The 23,684-nt window shown below is 39.8% G+C and overlaps 1 protein-coding gene across 8 annotated transcripts in view; it reads left to right on the top strand.

Annotated features, from left to right (window-relative positions):
• PICALM (phosphatidylinositol binding clathrin assembly protein) overlaps window positions 1-23,684 on the top strand; it is a 74,988-nt gene that overhangs the window by 30,400 nt on the left and 20,904 nt on the right. For all 8 annotated transcript variants that reach the window (XR_013956357.1, XM_080612189.1, XM_080612188.1 and 5 more), the window contains exons 2-12: window positions 466-608; window positions 2,942-3,017; window positions 4,542-4,644; window positions 7,379-7,472; window positions 7,973-8,084; window positions 9,383-9,489; window positions 10,708-10,749; window positions 11,460-11,545; window positions 12,917-13,040; window positions 13,380-13,516; window positions 16,240-16,340. Coding sequence is in view for 7 of the 8 variants with exons in the window: in XM_080612189.1 (XP_080468315.1) it covers window positions 466-608; window positions 2,942-3,017; window positions 4,542-4,644; window positions 7,379-7,472; window positions 7,973-8,084; window positions 9,383-9,489; window positions 10,708-10,749; window positions 11,460-11,545; window positions 12,917-13,040; window positions 13,380-13,516; window positions 16,240-16,340 (1,125 nt within the window). In the remaining variant the exon portion in view is untranslated. The remainder of the gene's footprint in view (window positions 1-465; window positions 609-2,941; window positions 3,018-4,541; window positions 4,645-7,378; window positions 7,473-7,972; window positions 8,085-9,382; window positions 9,490-10,707; window positions 10,750-11,459; window positions 11,546-12,916; window positions 13,041-13,379; window positions 13,517-16,239; window positions 16,341-23,684) is intronic.

The following is a 23,684-nucleotide window of genomic DNA, read 5'->3' as shown; positions in this document are numbered from 1 at the left end:
ACTCACATTGAACCAATGGCTAGTAGGGTTTACAGGTCCATTAAAAGGCCAGAAATCAGAGGTTACAGTTAATTTCGGTCATAATCTTCTAGTAAAACTTGATGAAATGGGAGCATGTAAGAATTACTTTGCTATTTAATGCTTTAGATGTTTGAAAGCTGGGAGTTGTTAGTCAGAGATAGTGTAAGTCATTATAGTACTTCTCTTCCAGGGCCTTCTAAGGCAACTGCTAAAGCAGTTCAATACCTGGAATCTTGGCAGTGAGCAGACTTGAGTTTGTGTTACAAGCTTCTGGTAGCTCAGTACCATGGTGATTTTCAAGTAATTATTTATCTTGCTAGAAAGCCCCCCTCAGCTTTCATAGAAAATATCACTATATAAAATGAATGCACTGATATTTTTGTATGTTACTGATGTTCCTTCACAAACCTCATGATAATAATAACAAAAATTCCTGTCTTGCAGATTTAATCCAGTGCACAAATGAGATGAATGTGAACATCCCCCAGCTGGCAGACAGCTTGTTTGAAAGAACTACCAACAGTAGCTGGGTAGTGGTCTTCAAATCTCTCATCACAACCCATCATTTAATGGTGTATGGAAATGAGGTAAGACCAAAAATGATATGTCTGGGAACAGTTACAGCGCTTCATTTCTATAAATGTCAGCTAAATGCTTCCCACTAATGGTCTTTGTAAGAAAAGATTTATTTTGCTTCTTTGTGTCTTAACCCTGCAAGAGCACAGGTCTCATTATATGTTAGCTATTTAGTTTGTTTCTACTTTAAATATAGTTTATAAGTTTAGAATTGGTGTCTTAAATGCTGGAGGTATCTTTTTTTCCTGTGGTGTTATTCTAATAATAAAAGAACCCCCAAACCCAACAGAAATAAACTTGGAATGGGATTCTGGAAGCTGAAGATGTGGAAGATTTTTCAGGTTCATGCTCCAGCTAATCCAGATGGTATTTTTTCCCTGATAACTTGATTCTGAACTGATTTCCATCATCACCCCTTAGCCCTTTGCAGTGAAGACGAATGTGTGCCTCTGAGCTGGCTTTGAGTTTGAACACCAAAATAGCATCAAATACTGTAGAACAATTAAATAAAACCCCAGTTTACACAGAAAGGAATGAGCTTGGTTTGTTCCACAACTGGAATTCCTCTGGGGCCTTATTTTTTCAAATGGAATATGCGGCAGCTTGGAAGTTCCTGCATTTAAAAAAAAAACCCTAAAATTCTACTTGTAAGGCTTCCTTAGAAAGTGTTTCTAAACCTTCCTTTTTGCTGTAAGCAGTCAGTATAAGGTAAGCTCTATGAATATTGGAATTAGAGGGATAGCTTTACAAAATTACACGTAGGATTTTGTAGAAAGAACCCAAACTGTTCATTTCAGGTTGCAGTGTTCTTATGGGTTGTTTGCCTCCTTCCTCTGGCTGACTGGCTGGCTTGTGGTGGGGTTATATATAATGGTTTTTCTTGCAGCTTAGCTGCAGAGTATGCCTTGGTGAAAATCTATTCTTTGAAGCTAAGTAAGCCACAAGAGGGCAAACTTCTCATGTTGACTTTAAGCATTGTCACTGGGATAATTGACACTTCCCAAAATAGTCTCTATGCTTTTGGTGTACTTGCATTGATGCCAAAACACTTCATAGTAATTAAAGGTATTTCATGAGTCCACTGTCTGAAATACTTTGTATTTTAAGAATAAAACTGCCAAACAAATTTTGCTTGCTGAATGTGTTATGGAAGTAGTGAGGGTTAGGTTGCCGCTCAAGATGAAACTTTTCACACATAAAAATAGTTCTTGGTCAATGAACATGGCAACTGAGTGCTTATAGAATCATTTAGGTTGGAAAAGATTGAAGATTGAGTCTAACTGTTAACCCAGCACTGCCAAGTCTACCACTAAGCCATGTTCCCAAACTCCACATCTGCACGACTTTCCAATACCTCCAGGGATGGTGACTCAACCCCTTCCCTGGGCAGCCTGTTCCAATGCTTGAAATGATGCAAATGTCTACAAGTTCTTAGAGAATCTGTAAATCCCTTTGCAAAAAACCTGAAAAGCATTTGGTTCTGCAGCTTTTGCTGAATTCTGTTACAGCAGAGCACTGAAGTGCCTTTACACTTCTCCAGCCCTTTTCCAACATAACCTGTGTATTTATGCCAACAAAAACAATTCAGTGGTATATGTTACACTAATCAGAACTATTTCTTTTCCCTCTGTCAAAATGTTATTGCAAGTGAATGTTTGGTTTCTTTTTGTAACAGCTCTCTATACAATGGTTCATATGACAGAGCTATTTTTCCTACTAAATTAAGATGTGGTGCCAGTGATCTGAAATGTCTTTACAAGATGAAAATCACGTTGTGAAACCTAATTCAGAATTAGGTGTAACGAATAAGATGTACTAACTGTGATACTGTGTTAATGCCTTGTATGGATTCTTATGTTTATTTAACATTCGATTTATAAGCAAACTAACATTTATATCACCTTTTTTTCATATTTAAGCTAAGTACCATTACACATGCATTACCAACTAGCCTCGGCTGATGGGTAAAATGAAATCAACTGTTATAAACTTGAAGTCAGTGAACCAACTGTGAGCATGTAAAATGAGAATGTATTTGGGGGGATTTGGTCAGAAGCTTCCAGTTCTGTATTCTGGCTTCAAATAAACGAAGTCTCTGAGTCAGAGACCTTTGTGCAACATCTCCTTCACTTTGATTTGTCATAGATTTTTTACACAGAAAATTCTGAGTAGCTTCATTTGAAAGTTCATCTGAGCTTTTGTAATAGCTTCCAGATTTGACATCAGGCTTACAGTATAAAAGCTCAATTTCATAAACTGGCTAAGAAGAGTTCCTAATACTGTTACCTCAGTTGCAGCTCATGAGTAACATAGTAAAAGCATTCCAATTTTTCCTTTCGTCCAGCGTTTTATCCAGTATCTGGCGTCCAGAAACACGTTGTTTAATCTGAGCAATTTCCTAGACAAGAGTGGATTGCAAGGTAAGGTGACTTTTTCATTACAAGTTGGTAGAGTGCTGGGGAGCAGTCAGTGCAACTTGGTGACTCTAATGGGTCCCGTCATTTCAGAAGTCATTTTTCTGTCTGTTTTGCCCCAAAAAGCATTTCTTAATTTCAATGCTATTGTGGCATGGCAGAAGCTGTCTGCTGGAGGCATTGGTTGTATCTTTCAGGAAAGGCTTTACCTATAATTGCTTCTAACTTGTTTAGCTAAACAGATCTGACTGTTCCTCTTATTTCTGAAGAGATTTCTCCATTTGAAGAGGTATATTTTGATTGGTAGCTTCAATTTCAACAAATACATCATATGTACATTGGATACAGCGTCAGTGATACAAGAACTGTGTCTAAATGAAGAAATTAACTTTTTGAGAATTTGTTCACAAGCCATTCCATCCATCTTTGAGGCTAATTCTATGGGCAAATAAGTTCTGGTTTTGATTTTTTAGGTGAAATACCCTTCCAAACTCTTAGCTGCATTTCAGTGCAGTTCTGATCATATGTAGAATTATAGAATGGTTTGAACTGGAAGGGACCTTAAAGCCCATCCAGTTCCAAGCCGACTGTAACGGGCAGGGATACCTTCCACTAGACCAAGCCCCATCCAGCCTGGCCTTGAACACTGCCAGGGATGGGGCAGCCACAGCTTCTCTGGGCACCCTGTGCCAGCGCCTCAGCACCCTCACAGGGAAGAATGTTGCTTTTGTCTTTGTCTGCTGGGGTGGTTTCTTACCTTCTGCGTTAGTTTTCATATAGCTACTTCTCATTTTTGCCACAAAACAGGCACACAGGGAGGTGCCCTGGGGGCAAATCTTTCTCAGGTACAACAAGGGTCTGCAAATTGCTTCATTTTAGTGAGTCTTAACTTCCAAGGTCTCAGTATAATTTACAAACACATTTCATTTCTTGGTCTTTATCCTTAGACTGACAGTTATCAAAACATTTCCTATAGCCACTGTCTTAACATTGAGGAATTTTTGTCGTGTCTTAATATTTCCTTCAATGCCTTTTATTTATTTCTGTTCAGTTCCAAATGAGAGAATGTTGTGGAGCCGATGTGAACATTTTCATGAATGCATGTAGAATCATAGAATAGTTTGGATTGGAAAGGACCTTAAGATCATCCAGTTCCAACCCCCCTGCCATGGGCAGGGACACCTCACACTAAACCATGCCACCCAAGGCTCTGTCCAATTTATTTGATAGCAATTTCTATCAGACTGTGAGAGAACTTGCATAAAAATATTTTGTTTTGCTTTTGGAAGTAATTTCCTTGGAAATAAAGTGTAAACTTTTGCGTTGGTCAGGTCTTCTAGATTGTCTTCCATATTGTCTGATTTACATGGTAAACACGATGATGTACACTGTTTCTCACAAGACTATATTATTGCCTTCTTTTGTATAGCTAATGAAGCTGTTTTGAGTTAATGTCTTGCACTTTTAGACTGAGGTTCTTGTTCTTTAATTGACAGGGTAAGTAATAAGCTTCTGGAACTTGTTTTTTAGGTTATAACATGTCAACGTTTATCAGACGATATAGCAGGTATCTGAATGAAAAGGCAGTTTCCTATAGACAAGTGGCTTTTGACTTCACGAAAGTAAAAAGAGGGTAAGAGCTGTGTTTTGTTTTACTTATTTTGAATTACAGGGCATAAGGCAAAGCCTCAGAGTGGAAAATACTGCAGTTGGCTCCCACTTAGTAGAGCAGTAACGTCTGCTTTTCGCAGTTGAATGTCTCCCATGACACAAAAAGGCTCCGTTGCTCAGTTATGTATATGCAAAAATATCTTACTTCAGTTGTTGTGATTTGGCTTCTTTAGACATTAACAGTTTAATATAAAGAAATGAAAAATGGTATGCATCAAACCAAGTAGAAGTTTAGATAAATCTTTTACAATGCATCACAAAATTGCTTTTTCTTGCATGCAGTATAGGGAACTATGCAATTTACTTGTGTTTCTAGCTCTGGAATGTTTAAACGTTGTGGTTTAACCCCAGCATGCAACTAAGTGCTGCGCAGCAGCTCACTCGCACTCCCTCCAGCCCCTTAATGGGATGGGGAATAGAATAGGAAAAAGTCAAACCTGCAGGTTGAGGTAAGAACAGTTTAATAATTGAAATAAAGTAAAATATAATAATAATTTTTAAAAGGAGAAAGAGGAATTAAATGCAAGAAACACAAGTGATGTGCAATACTATTTCTCACCACCTGCTGACCGATAACAAAGCCCAACTCGAGCAGTGATCTAGCCCTTCCAGGTGACTCCCCCCAGTTTCTATACTGGGCATGACGTGCTGTGGTATGGAATACCCCTTTGGCTAGTTTGGGTCAAGTGTCCTGTCTCTGCTTCCTCCCGGTTTCTTGTGCCCCTCCTCAATGGCAGAGCATGAGACTGAAAAGTCCTTGATCAGGGTAAGTGCTGCTGAGCAGCAACTAAAACACTGGTGTGTTATCAGCATTATTCCTAGACTAAATCCAAAACCCAGCACTGCACCAGCTGCTGGGAAGAAAATTAAGTCTGTATATCCCAGCTGGAACCAGGACATGAGTGTTCTGTGAAACACCTTGCAGTCCTTCCTGATGTTTCTCTATTCGTGTCCCGAAACATCCATATAAAGTTCACAACCTTTGTAAATGTAGTGCAATTCATACTTCATATATAGGAATTAAAATTGCTCCTGGAAAGTGAGCTCCTTGAAGAGGAATTAGTTGTTTGAGAGTAGGTACCTCTTTACATATCAAATAATACAGTGCAGAGCACCAGTAGTTGAGGTAATTGCTTGTTACAGTGAATGATAGAGCTAATCTGTAGATCTCCTTCATTGGAAGGCTGGAGAGCTGGTGATGGTTAAAAGTCTTTCCATCTTTTTCCATTATCTCTGTATACAGTGCTTTTTAAAGTTTAAAACCCTAATTTTAGTTTTACATTGGGGCATTCCTTATCATCTTTGCACAGGTTAATTTATATAGAAGCTAAAAACAATTCTTAGCCCACAAAAATCTCAACTTTAAACTGTTAAAGCAGTAGTTGGCTGTCCAATGATACCTTGCATTAGTGTTACAAAGGCATTTGGAACTGGCCGCAGAACAGTGTCCAAATCGTTTATGTCTCCTTGCTAATAGTATAGAGTCCCTTTAGTTTTGAAGTATGATGGTAAAATAAAAGGGAAATGCTTGAGCTCCTTCTGTTCTTTCTGCCTTTAGAGATAGTTGGAATCCCAACCACACAAACCACTCAGCCTTTTCCACGTATGTGATGCGTGTGTGGTCAGGTGGTTGCAGATACGCTATTGATTGTTAACACAGTTGTTTTACAACCAAGTGTTTCAGGCCTTATGAGATGAATTATTTAGCCCACAGCATGTGCCTGGAAGTCCTTCTGCAAGCCAGCAAGAATCACTTGTGGTGGCAGCAATCTGCCTTTCCCACACCTCAGTTTTCCTCCAGGGCTCTGCGCCCGTGCCTTGCCACATTAAACTTACTGCAGTTGCTGTTTGCTGTTAGGATGGAGTGTACAGTAGGAGTAGAAGGTTGGAAGCAGTGTGCTCCTCGCTGCTTTCCAGCCTGGAGAGCAGCCACTGCCTTTCTGTGCAGATGCACTGCAAGACGTGCACTTGCAGGAAACATTTGGTTTGCTGTGTGCATGCTGATGAACTAACTGCAAAGCAGGCTGGTTTGCCTTACAGAAAACAGTTGTTTCTTGTCACTGAGGTGATTTAATCTCTTCCTCAGTTGTTGCTTTCCTTGGGGTATTTTTGGTATTCATTTGATGAGTTATTTCAAATATGCAGCCAATCTTAGTCTATTACATCTGAACAATTCATAAAACAATCAAATACTCCTAATCAGCCATTAAAAGGAAGTGTTGTGTAGTCTATAAACTTTCTGTTCTTGAAAAACATTGCCATGTTTGTTTAGTCTTCCTGACTGCTTTTAGTTGCAAAGAAAATCATTCAAACTGACACAAAATAACCATCAGATGATTGGAAAAAGCATAGGTAAAAAGGAGCTTCAGAAATAACCCTCAGAGAATTGTTTTATGTTTACCTGATGCATCATAGCTCTTCTCTATATATATATATTTCGGAGCACTGTCAGGTTAATTTCCTCTGAACAAAAACTCATCTTGGATTCATATTTTGGCCAAACAAGTTGTTGCTTTTGTACACTGCAGTTATTACAATTGTATTGGCTAGACAGCATTCCTGAACACCAGAATGCCTGCTTTGAATAGCAATGATTTAAATGTTCTCTGATGACCTATTTTATTTTCTACATTGTTTCTCACTAACAATTGACTTCAAAATTCAGGTGAAGAATGTTCTTTTGTTTTGTCCAACAGGGCTGATGGGGTGATGAGAACGATGAGCACAGAAAAACTCCTCAAAACTGTACCAATTATACAAAATCAAATGGATGCACTTCTCGACTTCAATGTAAGTTTAGCAATATATGCACATGTCTATATGTATACTACTGGCTTTGTACAAACCTGCACAAGCTTGTAAAATAGGTCAAGATTAAAGGTTTTGAACATGCTTCCATGTTATCTGCACAGCTTAAAGAGCACTAAGTGTTTTCTTCATTGGTATACTTCCAAGAAATCAGAAGAAAACAAGTATTTGCTCACTGGAGAGAGTGCTTCATGCTAAGTTAGTGTTTGTTGTGTATTCTTACTATGTAAGAATTGCTTATTCATTTAAAAGTTGGTTATTTCTGCCCTCTGTCTTCTAGTTAGTTAACATTAGTTAACAAAAATATGTGCCAAAATGATTTGATTTGATCCTGTGTTGATGTGCTGTGCTGCTACTTTCCACTAATAGCCCGTGAGATGAACGAAAAGCATGCCTTGGGATAGAGAATTGGAGTTCAACTAGGAAGTTTTCCAGTAAGGGATCAATTCAGTTAAATTAACTTTGTTTTCTGATCTTCCTAGGTCAATAGCAATGAACTTACAAACGGTGTAATTAATGCTGCCTTCATGCTCCTCTTCAAAGATGCCATTAGACTGTTTGCGGCATATAACGAAGGGATTATTAACCTCTTAGGTAAATATAACTGTTTTCTGCAACATGAAACTCTGGGGAGGATGCTCAGTAAACAATTACAGAGAGCTGTAATTCTGAGAAGTTGAAATAGTCTTGTTGTGAAACATCAAAATAAATCTGAATTGGAAATAACACCAATATTTCCAAGTCTTTTTCTGTCCAATTGCATTTTCCATTGCACTGTACACAGGGATGGGTAAGCTTATGCAAGTGAAGCCAAGTCGTGATTTTCTTCACTTGCACTGCTTTATTGTGGGTTTATTGTTCCTTTTTTTCGTGGTCTCACTGAAGTGCTTGCAAACCTGAATCATGATATTGATGGGCTTTTTTTCCTGTAAGAGACGGGATCCGGTTTTGTTTCTTTTTAAGTGGAATAAACTATAGTCAGTTACAAATTTGCAGTCACACCATCTGTGATTGCTTGGCTGTTGAAATTTGAATGTTGCTTGGTTTTAATGATTGGTTGACTTATGTTTCTAGAGCATATCTTCTATTTTAAGGGGAATTGCAAATTCAGGGTTCAGGCCCTTTCACTTGCACACACTGGAGATGCAAGGGAGCCTAGGTTTGAAAGTAGTCTGTTGGCTTGCTTGGTTTGGTTGTATTCTGTGACTGGAGCAAGCTGCCTGATTGCTGGTATTACCCTGTGCTTGCAAAATGGAAAGCAAAACCCAGAATTAGTAAAGGACAGTCCGAAGCCTGGCAGTCTGAAGCCCTTGTCTACTTCTCTTCCTTCAGTAAGAATTAGCATGCAGCTGCTTTCATTCACATTTGGAGTGAAACTTAATAGAGAAACAGGCCTTGAAAGTGCTGATTCAAGGAGAGTGGGACCCTCTTGCTTTCAGTTTTGTAACCAATTGCACCTCATTGTAGACAACATCATAACAAGGCATCAGTCTGGCAGAAAACATCCAAATCTTGCCTGATATGTAGCCACTGGAATAGAGTAGATATCTGACTGCCAGATTGTAAAATTGCCTTATTTCAACCAAGATGATGAATTTACATTGCTTTGGGTGACCTATTCTTAAATTTGATTGTCCTCTTCAGGGTGGTTATGCTTTTGTGAGATCTAGTACCTGCAAGGTAAGGTGTTTGCATGCATGTGAGCATTAGCTTGTGCTCGATGGAGCTTCTGTCACTTCTGTGCAAGTTAGGCATAGTGACCTCTGCAGTTAACATAATCAAACAGACCTGCGGGCTGTTTTCATTTGTCTTGGTTTATATGCTTTGACTTCGCATATCCTTTGCAGAATGCTTGGTTTCTTATTTAATGCGAGTATTCTCACTCTTTGTAGAAAAATACTTTGATATGAAAAAGAACCAGTGCAAAGAAGGCCTTGATATATATAAGAAGTTCCTCACTAGAATGACACGGATCTCAGAGTTCCTTAAAGTTGCAGAGGTAAATATCAGTTAGCCAATATTTAAGTCAATGTATAAGCCAGTATCATGCCTTGTATTTGGAATAGCTTATAAAAGTGCTGATTTTCTCATAGCTTATAAAAGTGCTCATTTTCTCATAAAGCAGATATTCTTTCCTTCCAGCCTAATTGCAGTTCCATCAAGGGCCACCTCATCAGCCTCTACCCTGGTGATTAGTTCATTTGAGGGCTGTATTGAAAACCTGAGTGCAATATAATTACTGTTTTATCTGAAGGAGATAAATAAATATGCATTTTAAAATGTCCTTGGCTACCTAATAATTGTGGGCTTTCTTTGAAGAATAGCTTTGCTTTGAAGGAAGTCACATCATGGTAATTTGCTGCTTTCTATGATTCTAGCTGTATTCTGGTTGGAAACCTGCAATTCTGCCATAGATTTTAGATGAAATAACTGCTCACAGATAAGAAATTGAGGGAGGTGAATGAACATGGGAGTGTTCTTTTAAAGATGTCTTGGCTACAGGTGTGTTCACAGGGGGAAAAGCAGTCACCTTGCAAAATACTGTATTGTGGTTCTTTTTATACTGTAGTTACTCTGTTGTGTTCTTGGTTCTGAAGCGTTGCTGAATTGATATAGTAGTAGTATGGAATTCCTCAGCTGAAATGTGCTTCTGTTCTTGTTTTGCTTTCCTTCATTATTCACATATCTCTTAACACAAAATCAAGCCGTAAAGCTTGGCTCAGGGTCTGTCCTGACACAGTATCTCTATCAGAGATACTATCTTCAGTTGAGAGTATTAATCTTTCTATTGTAACAATATATCCTGTTGCAGAACATCTTAAGTTTGATCTGCATTTTAGAAAACAGCTGCTTCATAGAACTTTGAAGGTGCTTTGTTTCAGCAAATACGGGCTCTGGATCAGTAGGTCTGAGAGTTAGCCATAAGAATTGTGGGATAGGCAGACTTCTCTAGCCTTAGAATCTGAAACACTTGATTCTTAGTGTTTTGTTTTAAGGCAGTATCTGTTAAAATCTGTAATGTGCCTACTTCAAATGCGTATGCATTTAACAGAAGAATTTGTTATAACCAACTATTGTAGTGTTCAGATTGTGGAGATTTAAAATGTATATGGACAGCTTTGTGCCTTTTACATCATCTTAATGTTGTTTGATTTTTAAGCATCTCTGCCTTTAACAAAAGAAAACCGGTTCATTTTGCTCATTTGCTTTATTACAGCAAGTTGGAATTGACAGAGGAGACATACCAGATCTCTCACAGGTAGACAAACCTATTACGCTTGCCAGTACATGTCTGTTTGGGGTTGCATAATGAGAAGAACTTGGCATTATGGTTTGGCACTTCTGCTTTTTTATGTGTGTTGTCACCGAGTTATGTCCAAGTTTGTGGTTAAATCCAAGCCCTGTCAGAGCCTGGCTTTTATATGCAGTGATCTATTGTAAAATATTCTAGATCATTTCTGCCATAGTCTGAGTTTTAAGACAAGCTTATTTCTATTGTGCTTGAAGACATAATTAATATCTGTGAGTTCCCATAATGAAGCTTTTATGTGATATTAGGAAGCTGTGGGTTTTAGCAAGCTTGCTTTTGGTTAAATGCCCACTTAAATCATTGTGAAGGCTTGCAGAGTGTGTACATAGAAATGACTTCAGGTACAATTTCCTTTAGTGCCTCTTGAAATACTGACTGCTTCCGATTGTCTGCTTGCTGCTTCCCAGCTGTTGATTTTAACATCTCTTGACATATTTCAATACCTACTGGTGAGTCATTATGACAGAGTAATGTAGTGAGGAGAGTACATCACCTGGTATTTTAAGTAATTAAATATGTGCAGGTTGCCAAGATATGGTATAAGTATCCTGAGCCATTGTACCAGTCACCCTACAGTTGCATTCTCTCAAAGTCTTTTAACTACTGATTTTCTTCACCTTAGATTCTTCAAGTCTGTTCCTGAATGTCTCTCTTTGCAGGCACCGAGTAGCCTTCTTGATGCTTTGGAGCAACATTTAGCTTCTCTAGAAGGGAAGAAAATCAAAGATTGCACAGCTGCAATCAGGTGCTTATGCCCTTGTCCTTTTAAACGTTGATTTGAATGTTAAATCCATTATAAACCAAGGTTTGTTTAGGCTATATTAAAGACATTGTATTAGCAATGATAGTAAAGCAAGTTGTTATATCTTTTGCTGAGTAGCTTCTTCCAGGTCAACAGAACTAGAATTTGAGGAACTGCAATCACTTGCTGTAGAATCCATCGTGTGGTAGTTATACTTTTAACATCTAATCTTAAAGTTCTGAGGAGAAACTAAGTTCTTTGTCCGTTTGCTGCCTGCAGATGTCAATTTTATGTTAATAATTACACTCTGTAAGGTATGGCACATTTAGGCTCTTAAGATATTAACTTTAATCTCTTTTCTGTCAAAAGCAAGAAAATGCTTCCAGAAGTCCTTACATTAAGAATAGATTTTTAAAGTAATTGGGGATTAAAGCCACGGTGCATCTAGTATCACAGTATCACAGTATGCTAGAGATTGGAAGGGACCTCAAAAGATCATCTAGTCCAATCCCCCTGCCAGAGCAGGAAAACCTAGATAAGGTTACACAGGAATGTGTCCAGGCGGGTTTTGAATGTCTCCAGAGAAGGAGACTCCACAACCCCCCTGGGCAGCCTGTTCCAGTGTTCCGTCACTCACTGATTCTGAGTGCTTGCTAAAACACAAAGTGCAATCTAGAGGAGCCCTCCAGGCAACTTCATTGTTTAAATTTTAAAAATCTTAAAAAAGGGGGAAGACCTGCAAAATTAAGAAGCATTTCTTTAATGCATATTAAGGCAGTGATATTTTATATGTTCTCTTTATAACAGTGACAATGTTAGGGCTTGGCCCCATTTTGTCAGCTACTTGTCAGAATACTTGCTTCCTTTTGTAAGATTTAGTATGTTTTAATAGTTCTTTCAGATCTTTTTGCACACTTAAACATGATGATAGATTGCAGACTTTTCCTCTGGGATATGCTAGGTGTATGGATAGTCCCTTAACTAAACCTGTTTGAATTAGCAACAGTTTGAATTGGAGCCCAGATTATCAGATATTCCCATGTGTCTATAAATAATGCCATTTTAGGCAAACAGAAAAAGAGCAAAGGCTTCGAACATGATTCTGTGGTGCAGTTTGGAGGGAAAATATTTAAGGGGGAAAATCCCCAATCCAGTGTAAAAGAGTAGATAGCATCATTTCTAGGCATTTTCTTTTTGCAGTTCATATGCTGTATCTTATTTAAACTTACCACTTCATATTGTACGTGTAAGATACACCCAGTGTTACAAGGAGTTAAGGAGGAGGCTGGGTGGATGCCAGCAAGGAGTTCTCTAGATGTTCCTGTCACGTGTCACCTATTCACAGCCAGCTTTTCTCCTGTCCAATTACTTTAGGGCTATCACCCTTTTCGATGCAGTATCTTCCCTTGCAAACACGGACCTGTTCCTTACAAAAGTAGATGAAAGGGAAAAACAAGCTGCATTAGAGGAAGAACAGGCTCGCTTAAAAGCTTTAAAGGTAAGCTTACAGAGTTTGAAATTGAAAATGCTTTACCTGTGTTCTTGTTGATAGCTTGATGGGATTGTTAAAGGAGCAAAGGATAAAACCAGAATTGTTAATACTGAATATGTACTGTTGGCAAGTGCTGGAACTACAGTCTTATGTGCATACAGCATACAATTTGTGGGGGGGGGTGTTGCTGAAATGGTTCCTGAAGGATTGGTAGCACCACAGACTCTTGTATCTGTAAGTAGCTGACACTAGTATGTGGGATAAATAAAACGCTTTACTCACCTCTGAAGTCAGATACACAAATGCTGTTTGTGGATTTCTTATGCCCTCTCACTTTCCCAACAGGAGCAACGTCTAAAAGAACTTGCAAAGAAACCTCATACCTTTTTAACAACTGCAGCTTCTCCTGTGTCGACTGCAGCAGGAAGCGTAATGACTACACCAGCCATTGATGTTTTTTCTACCCCTAGCTCTTCAAACAGGTATGCTTAATGGTGTTGCTTCACTATGGGTTGCCCTGCAGCTAGTGGTTCCTCTGTATTTCTGCTGTAGAATGTACATTGATTGGGTATGGATACATTAGTGATGTGGTATCCTACAGTCTTGAACCTTACACGTTCATTTGGGAAAAGCCAAATTGAAGTTCAGTTTGGGAGATCAAAAAAGACGATACTGAATTTCATGTTGCAGTTCTAGATCTTTGAAAGTAGAGTGGTAACAAATGTTTGTGGTAGATTGTCAGAGAAAGGAAAGCCTGAAACAGGGTTTGAAAGAAGGAGAGGCAGGTTTTGCAGTCTTAAGTTCTATCTGGAACATCTCTGTCTGCAAGGACTTGCAAAGACAGTGCAAGAGTGCTCGCTGTACGCTAATCTTCATCTTAGACTAGCAAGAACTGTTGGTATGAGTAAGGGTGTGATCGTCATTGTGTAAAATACCTGTCAAATCAAGCAGTTGCAGAAGGTACAGTGCTTTTGTCAGTATGGAAGGAAATAGTTCTCTGAAGGCATATTTTTGCTTTGAGTGTGATCCTAAACCTGAACAGTTTCTTAGTTGCTCTGTTAGAGCTCACATGAAAAACTGTTCTTTTAAAGGAGGCAGCACTGTGACAGCCTTCTTTCCCCATTACAAAGCTACTGTAGGAAATTACTTGACACCAATACATAGAAAGTAGCTGAATCACATATAAGGAGCTAGAGAATCTGTCAGTGTTAGTAACTGAAAGACTTCCTGGGAAAAAGATTTTCTTTCAAATTGCTTTGTAGAGGCCAGAAGTCCTTGAAATGGATGTATGCTTTGAACTAGTAACATGAATATCTGATCTTGCTTCTTAAGAGGTCTGAAACATGGAAACATCTGATAAAGCTTCTTCAAACAGCCAGAAATGCTTCATAGTGAAGACAAGAGTGTTTTCTTCTGAAAGAACAAATGCTAGTTTGTCTTCATGTTTGAATTCAGTTGCTGGCAGTAGGACTGCTATGAGCAAAGAGCAGATTTTACAGCAGGAGCGGCCATGCAGGGGATGTGCTAGGTCCTGAGTTCAGTTGCTTGCTATTAGACACAATGTGTCCAATTAATCTCTGTCATTAACTTGAACAAGCTTTACCTTGAAAATGATCTTGGTTCTGCTGCTCATGTTACAGGGCTGTGCCAGACCATGCTGCTTTTTACTGGAGGCAGTAGTGGCAAAATGCAGTTTGAATCACTGTGGAAATGAAATAGTAAAAACTGAATGATACAAGTGATTGGGTCAGCAAGAGAATATAGAGAGGTCTAGGATGTTGCTACTAGCCTTTAAACCCTGGTGCCAGTCTCATTTTCAGAGATGCTTGGATGCCACAGTAACTTAGCTCCTGTACACACTAGCAGCTTTATGTGCACATTTTGGTTCGTTTTGTGTGATGAAAAGTTCTGGGTGAACACCAGTACTCATTTTTATACTTTTTTGCTTTTTCCAAGACAAATCCAATGCATGAAATTAACTTGCTGCAAGAGGATGGATTTTTACTGTTCCTGTCTGGCTCTTGAAGCCGTTACAGCAGTTGTATAAAGACTTCACTCTTCCATGTGATGTTCTTAGGTCTCAGTTTGGTTTTGAGTTGTCTAAAATGTGCATCTAAATGAGTTGTCACTCACATGACTCTCTGTGATCAAGTGTTTCAAGGTTTCTTTTATTTTGCCTTCCCCAGAGTTACTTAGTAGATGTAAGCCAGTTTATCACCACCGGTTGATAGTGGGAAGATGGGAGTTGTGGAATTTTGGTGTAACATTTTGGTGGTGCAGCCCATTGGAGTTCATCCTACTCTGCTCTCGTGAGACCTCACTTGGAGCATTGTGTGCAGTTCTGGTGTCCTCAACATAAAAAGGACATGGAACTGTTGGAACAAGTGCAGAGGAGGCCATGAGGATGATCAGGGGACTGGAGCACCTCCCGTATGGAGACAGGGTGAGAAAGTTGGGGCTGTTCAGCCTGGAGAAGAGAAGGCTGCGTGGAGACCTCATAGCAGCCTTCCAGTATCTGAAGGGGCCTACAAGGATGCTGAGGATGGTCTCTTCATCAGGGACTGTAGTGACAGGACAAGGGGTAACGGGTTCAAACTGAAACAGGGGAAGTTTAGATTGGATTTAAGGAAGAAATTCTTTCCTGAGAGGGTGGTGAGGCACTGGAGTGGGTTGCCCAGGGAAGTTGTGAATGCTCCATCCCTGGCGGTGTTCAAGGCCAGGCTGGACAGAGCCTTGGGTGCCATGGTTTAGTGTGAGGTGTCCCTGTCCATGGCAGGGGGGTTGGAACTGAATGATCTTAAGGTCCTTTCCAACCCTAACTATTCTGTGATTCTGTCCTCAGTCTGCATTTGTCATAGTGCAGGGCTTTCATGGAGTGATTTATAAGTTGCTGAAGATTGCTGAACATAACATGCTCTAGCCCTGTTGTTGAACTGAGAGGAAGATGCGAAGACTGGTTGTCTTTCTGTCTTAGACACCTTTGACAAAACTCACTTGGCGTAACATAGAACTTCAGTGGGTTTATTAACAGTTTCCTACAGAACTGGAAGTAGGAAATCCACCAGGCTTTCTGATTTGGGCTTAGTTCAAAGTTCATTCTGTAACAACCACTTTGTAATAAAGCTTTCCTCACAACTGACAGTCATTAGCATTTGCCTTGTATTGAAAACTGATGTAGTTCAAACAGTTGTATTTATCTTTGTAGCACTTCAAAGCTGCCAAATGATCTGCTTGATTTGCAGCCAACTTTTCAACCATCTGTACATCCTGTATCTGCTGCTCCACAAGTGGGAACTACCTGGGGAGGTAAGAGCTCTGAATCTGGTTAAGGTTCCAATTACTATGGCCATGTTCCTGTAAATGTTTGCCCTAGTCTGTGAGCTGTTTCCTTTCTTAAAGACAGATCTTGCAAAGACAAGCTACAAGTGGATGAAGGGAGCAGAAAAAGTGAAATGTGAGTTTGGATTAAACTAATGCAGCATCTGGTGATTACAGAGAATATGAGTAAGAGAGTTCTTAGTAGCAAAGTCACTTTAATTGCTGACCAGCTCTATCTTCATGAGTCATATAGCAAGGTACAGAACCTTAGCTGTGAGAAGTCGGTTCTGTGAGGTCTGCCACATACCCCGTGTTGCACGCACAGGAACTTGAATATAGAGTTTTCTAATACACATTTTAAACTTTGTCTAATGTTCAATCGAATTTACAGTGAAAATAAGCGTGATTTGGAGGAGGCCTGATAGGAGGCAATTGACAGCTATGCATAGAAGGAAAGAAAAGCTGGAGTTAGTTATTGAAAGCAAAGCAAGGCACTTCTTTACAAATTCTGTGCTGTATTTCACTTACCTACAAATTAGCTCAAAGCTGTGGTTGGATGTCTTGAAGAGACAAAATTTATATGGAACTCTTTGTTATGAATACCCAAATGATTGTTGTACCCAGTTGCTAGGATGGACTGAGACATTAGATTATCATATTGATGCAAGCAAGTCTTTAAACCAAGGAGGTAAGCAAGAGCATTCTAGAAAGTCATGTTACTTCAAGATTAGTTTGACTGTTAGAGCATTTAGTCATTTACTCAAAGCTGGTTTTCTCTTTGCTGCTTTGCCGTGTTCCAGATTACTTCTGATCTAGGTAACATTGCCTTCCCTCACCATTGGTTATGCTGGTGGAGGATTAAAAATGTCTTATAAAGATGTTTCTTTTTACTTTTGTGCGTAAATAACACTTAACAAAATAGTCAACTTCTGAACTATGTGGCTCTTTCCAGATTATGTTTCTTTATAAATCAGACGCTTGCAAAAATGCTTTCTTTTATGATGTGAAAAATTAGGAGTTGCTGCTTCAAAAAGTTTTGTGGGCATCAGAATGATCCTGTTTGGAAATTTAACTTCACTGTTCCTTGTTCTGAGCTATAGCTTTCCCTAAACATCTTTCTAGTCATCTAATACAGCTTCATAATAAGCAGTGTATGTATTCTACTTTCCTATTTACTTTTTGCTATGTGTACTCTGTGTTTTGTGTATCTTCTTGCATTTGTTTGTAGGGAAATAACATACAGTTTTTAGTGATGGAGGCAACGCTAGTGTAAGTGGGAGCTTCAGAATAAATCAAGTAGTTTACTTGTCCTTTAGTTTTGCTGAGCGGAGCATCTTTTGAGAGATGCAGTGAGGAGCATATTGAGTTATGCATACAAATCTCAGTGCTTAATAGGCTTTGATTTTAGAAATGGAGAAAAATGTCTTGGCTCATTTTGTTTGCTTTCTGGGAAACATCTGTTTCAGCTTCTATTTGTTTCATGAGTGAGAGATAAAAGGGGAATTATCTTCCTCTCAAAGGTCACATCACAATCTAGTGTTTCTTTATGAACCTGAGTCTCAAAGTCTCTGTTGGTTCAATGTTGTGTTACTCCTGGTAAAAGTCTTCAGTAGCAGTCAATGATCTATCTGCTTACTATTGGCACATATCTAAGTACTTCTAAGATCTCATTAACTGTGAAGAATCTTCTGAAATTTTAGGCTAAAACTTCTGGAATCACCATTTTTGTGTTGTTTTCATCAAGCCAAAAGCAAATCTCTTCAGCTTTGTAGACATGACCACTCACTTCACACAGGTGAGGTAGATAAAAAGTGCTTTCCACACTTAACAGATGGGGAAATCTGAGCAGTTATCTGACTTGTCTGAAGTCATACAGCAAGTCAGTGGCAGAGCCAAGAATGGAACCTGAACTATTTCCAGTCCTGTGCTCTACCCAGTGCCCAGCATCCCTCCCTTAGGTAATCTGCTGACATGATGATGTTTGTATTTGGTGTATATGGTGACTTTGAGAACAGAACATCAAACCGGCTACCACTTGCAATGGACTAAAATCAGTTATGGTTAAACACTTTATGCAGCAGCTCTTAGATGTGTTATAAAAGGGTAAACTGTTCCAAAAGCATTTTATTTGCCTTTTGCCTTGTGCTTCCCAAGCTGTTAAAGCTAACAAGGTTAAAAACTCGCAGAGAATGCGTTCTGTAATTGTGTGGTTTCACTTTGCTTTTCTCAAACTGTAAGAGATGCCACTGAAAAGCCTTGTCATTGTTCTCTCAGGTAAAATACTTCTGGTGGGATAACTTAAAGGTCGAGGTTTGCAAAATTCAAATTACTCTTTTAAATGCACCTGAATTATTAATGCCTAATGGTAGCCTGAAGGTGCAGAGCAAGTCCTTTGACACCAGCAGCTGCCATGTGCATTCAAGGATGAAATTGGGCTTTAGAAACATTGAGGTGCTGCTATAAGGAGAGACAGCGATTTTTGGAATCTGAATATACAGGGATATAAATTACCCAAACCCAGTGAATTTTCAGTTACCTTTTTCATAGCAGTGGCAAGTTTGAGGCTGGGACAAGATTGAACATGCTGAATGAGAGTCACAATGAGCAAAGAGGCTGAGAACAGATGACATTTCTGAGATGATCTTGATAATGTGAAGTTGTATTGCGTTGTCTTACTAGTCAAAACGCATGGAACTCCATACACAACCTTGGATTTGTGAGCAGAAGGAGTACATAGTAATCTTCCTGTTGAGTGCACGTGTGAAATTAATTCCATTTGACAATAGTTCCAAACAAATCTGGTTAAAACTTTTTTGTCCTTCTTGGCTTCTTTTGTATTGTTATGTCTGAGCTGTTTATTGGGGTTCTTTGGAGACCATTCAAGCTGTGTCTGCTATATTTGCCAGCTACCAGTTAGTACTTAAACTTCAGAAACAAAACCAATGTACGAGTTCATTATCATGGTCTGATTAGTAGTATTATTTCCAGTCTACTTGTTTGGATTCTTTCCAATTACAAGAACTGGGAGAATCAGAAGAATGTGAAGCAGCAATAGAAAAAGCAAGCAGAAGCTGATGAAAGGATAATCTCACCTGGTTTATTGTCAGATATGTTCATTCTACAGCTTCAAGAATAGCATTCAAAGCAGACAGTGGTTTTAAGCAGTGATTTCAGAAGCAAGGACTCAGTGTTAGGTGACTGGCTGATTGGAATGCTCACGAGTGCATTAGGTGGTAACATTACCATCTGAAACATAACAGCAATACAAAACTTTGTATTCTCTCTTACAGATACTGTATAAGATTATTCCACTTATCCTTTATTCAGTGTTGGACACTGTCTTTTTGCAGACTGAATGATTTAGAAGAAGGCCTTTTAAGGTACTTTGCTCATTCTTACAATAGAGCCAAGCAATCTGGGAAAGAAGTCAGGTCTTACTAAGTTATCTTGAGCTTGCAGAAAATCAAAGAGTGTGTTAAGCCTAGGTTAATGCAGTCCTGGTTTGAAAATTTCGTTTTCTTTAGCACTTGCATATACCTAACTCTGCATGTTATCAAGCAGATTCTGTGGGATTCAGAGCTACTAATCAGGAGGTCAGATTCAGGGAAAGAAAATAACTCGTGTGAGGATGGTAAGGCACCAGAGAAGCTGTGGCTGCCCCATCAGTGTTCAAGGCCAGGTTGGACACAGGAGCTTGGAGCAACCTGCTCTAGTGGAAGGTGTCCCTGCCCGTGGCAGGGGATTGGAACTGGATGAGCTTTAAGGTCCCTTCCAACCCTAGCCATCATCTTGCTTATCTCACTAGTGAGTTCTCAAGTTTTCCAACAGGGATTTGTGTGCTTTAATGCCACTGCTAAACCACAGCTCCTTCTGTCAGCAAGTATTGTAGCTGCCTTTTGTATCCTGCTTAACTGTTGGATTCTGGAGTACAGGAGTATTTTAGCTTGGCAGCTGTATCCATCTTCAGGAAAACCTGTAACTCTCCTGTATGCCTTGGGATGTGGCTCGCATGGATCTGTGTTTTCTTCATCCCCGTATGGTCCAACAGGTTTTTAATAAGGAACATTTTCCTCATCACTGCTCACGGGATTTTGCCTCCTTTTATATCCACAGCAAGCTTGTTACTTGGTGATGCCCCAGGTAGTAAGGAAAGTGCTTTAGTCCCTCATGTGACCTTGGCATATTCGTAGCTCTTGAAAATGTCTCAATGCCCAGTAGCAACAACACCGAAGTCCATAAATGCAGTTTGAAGAAAGAGAAAATGCAGCTCTGTTGGTTTTGTTTGTTCAGGTTTTAAAGCTATCCTCTGCATGGTGTTGCATCGAATCCTTGCTTTGCACCCGGGCTTCGGTTACGCTGAGAAGCAGTCTCTCCTCCAGAGAATTCATTGCAAGTGTCAGGATACAACCTAGTGAACCAAAGAGTGATTGTATTTAAAGAGGAATAACATACTAATTTCCAGTACAAAACACACTCAGGAAGAAGCACAACTTATAAGACCAAGGTGGTATTAATTAGAAAGCAAAAAAGGAAATGTGTAACTAATACCTGTAGTATTTTTCTTGAGCAGAGAACAGGTTAACTCTGGACACCTTGAAAATGAAACCAGGTCATCCCAAGGGTAGGGGTGTCAGGAAACAGCTATACTTCCTAGACTCCTCATAACTCTTATTCTTCTATATGTAGGAAGCAGCATGTAACTAAATTCATCTCCCTTTTCTTCTTTCTCTTGCTCTCTGGAATTGAACAGATCCTTTTTCTGCTACTGTTGATAGTGTTGATGATGCCATTCCAAACCTAAATCCTTTCCTTACAAAAACTAACGATGCTGCTCATCTGTCTGTGTCTTCTGAGGTATCTACTTTCACCAGTAGGACACCCACACATGAAATGTTTGTTGGTAAAGTACCATTTTAAACTAATTTCCTATTTCCTAAAAAAACCCTAACATTATTTCAGCTTCTAAAGTATATTGGTGGGGCCTTTCAGAAACTGAAAGCTGGTCATTTGGGGCTGATTTTGTGCTATGATTTAGTAACTGTGCCACGAAAATGGGGTTAAAATCCTTGCTTGGCTGCCTAAATGGGATTCTACCTGATGTAAAGGAACTTAATTCTAGTTAGAACAGCTGTTTGACTGTGGTTCTCTGCATAGGAATTTTGAGGTAAAATACATACCTGAGAACGAAAAGAAAATGCTGCTACTTTGTTCCTTAGGTTGAAATGTTGCTTTTAGGCTTTTTAACATAGGAACTTAATCCGATGGTTTTGGAAGTGGATGTTTTCCCCCCAGTCATGCTGACATTAACAAAACCAATAAAGCCGTGCACATTCTGGTGCATGGTCTCCTCAAACCCTTTGCCTACAAGGCAATAAACTAATGATTCACCTCTTTAAACCTGTTGAAATCTTCCTTTGGAGGTGACTCAGCGTGGCTGTTGTGTAAGAAATCCTCCTAACATTTCTGCTGGTGCAGCTGCATAGTAATTTGATTACTTTTCAATATGAAGAATTAAGTTGGCTTTCATAGACTAGAAATCAATTACTTAACATGTCAGTTCGGTTCTTCAGCAAAGCTGTGTTTAAAGGTAATTGTGCTGCACCACAGGCTGGCTTTTTGCTGGTTTAACCCCACTAGAATTGATCACAGAAGAATTTAGACTCTTATAACAAAGAGATCTTTATCTGCTCTGCTCTGGTAAGACCCCACCTGAAGTACCTGAAGCATCCAGCTCTGGAGTCCTTAGTACAGGAAAGATGTGGACGTGTTAGAGAGAAGGGCCACAAAAAGGTCGAAAGAGGTGATCCTGCCCCTCTACTCTGCTCTTGTGAGACCTCACTTGGAGCATTGTGTGCAGTTCTGGTGTCCTCAACATCAAAAGGACATGGAACTGTTGGAACGAGTCCAGAGGAGGCCACGAGGATGATCAGGGGACTGGAGCACCTCCCATATGAAGACAGGCTGAGAAAGTTGGGGCTGTTCAGCCTGGAGAAGAGAAGGCTGCGTGGAGACCTCAGAGCAGCCTTCCAGTATCTGAAGGGGGCCTACAAGGATTCTGGGGATGGACTCTTCATCAGGGACTGTAGTGACAGGACAAGGGGTAACGGGTTCAAACTGAAACAGGGGAAGTTTAGATTGGATCTAAGGAAGAAATTCTTTCCTGAGAGGGTGGTGAGGCACTGGAATGGGTTGCCCAGGGAGGTTGTGAATGCTCCATCCTTGGCGGTGTTCAAGGCCACGTTGGACAGAGCCTTGGGTGGCATGGTTTAGTGTGAGGTGTCCCTGCCCATGGCAGGGGGGCTGGAACTTGGATGATCTTAAGGTCCTTTCTAACCCTAACTATTCTATGATTCTAAAAATGATTGGAGGGTTGGAGCACTTCTCCTATGAAGGGAGGCTGAGAGTTAGGGTTGTATATTTTAGAGAAGAGAAGATGCTGGAGAGACCTTACTGTGGCCTTTCAGTTCTTAAAAGGGGCCTGTAAAATAGATGGGGAGAGACTTTAGCAAGGCCTGTTGCAATAGGACAAGAGGTGATGGTTTTAAACTAAAGAGGGGAGATTGAGGCTGGATGTGAGGAAAAAGTTCTTTACAATGAGGGTGGTAAAACACTGGCACAGGTTTCCCAGAGAGGAGCTGGATGCACCATAGCTGGAGACATTCAAGGCCAGGCTGGGCAACCTGATGTAGTTGAAGATGCCTCTGCTCATTGCAGTGGGGTTGGACTGGATGAGCTTTGAAGATCCCTTCCAACCCAAACTGTTTTATGATCTCTGGTACTTGTTAGCAGAGATAAACCAAGGGCTCTCTTTAGAGACATTCATGCCCTCTATATTTTGTCACCTTAGCAAACAAGTTCCCTAGCTTGTGTTTGGTTAGGGAAAAGAGAAAACAAGCAAGATCAAGCACAAGAACTGTTGTTGTGAACTTCTCTACACAATTCCCAGGGAGGTTCAGTTGGCTGAGGCAGCAGTATAAGTACTGTAAGGTGGTACCGCTGCGTAATAAACTGTCAATTACATTCTAGAGGCTAATATAGAATGATTATTTGAAATACAGCTGGGGTTAGTAAGGTTATTGTTCAGTCAGGTCAGCTTCCTCTCCATAATTTGTCCTGCAGTCATACAAAAGGTTGGGAATAGGCAGCCTGGAGGGGTTTTGTGGCACTCGCTGGTGTTCAGCACATGGGAGCCCTGAAGGCACTGGAGAATGGATGGCATTGATACATTGCATTTCCTTCTGATGTCTCATTCTCTGAAGATAGATCTAGAACCAAAGCGTGGCCTCCTGATAGACACACATGGGATATACAACTGCAGTTTTAGCTGTAGCA

This window comes from Psittacula echo (genome assembly GCF_963264785.1).
Source record: "Psittacula echo genome assembly, chromosome: 3".
Taxonomy (NCBI): Eukaryota; Metazoa; Chordata; class Aves; order Psittaciformes; family Psittacidae; genus Psittacula; species Psittacula echo.
The sequence above is the reverse complement of the archived record's forward strand: the minus strand, read 5'-3'. Positions and strand labels throughout refer to the sequence as shown.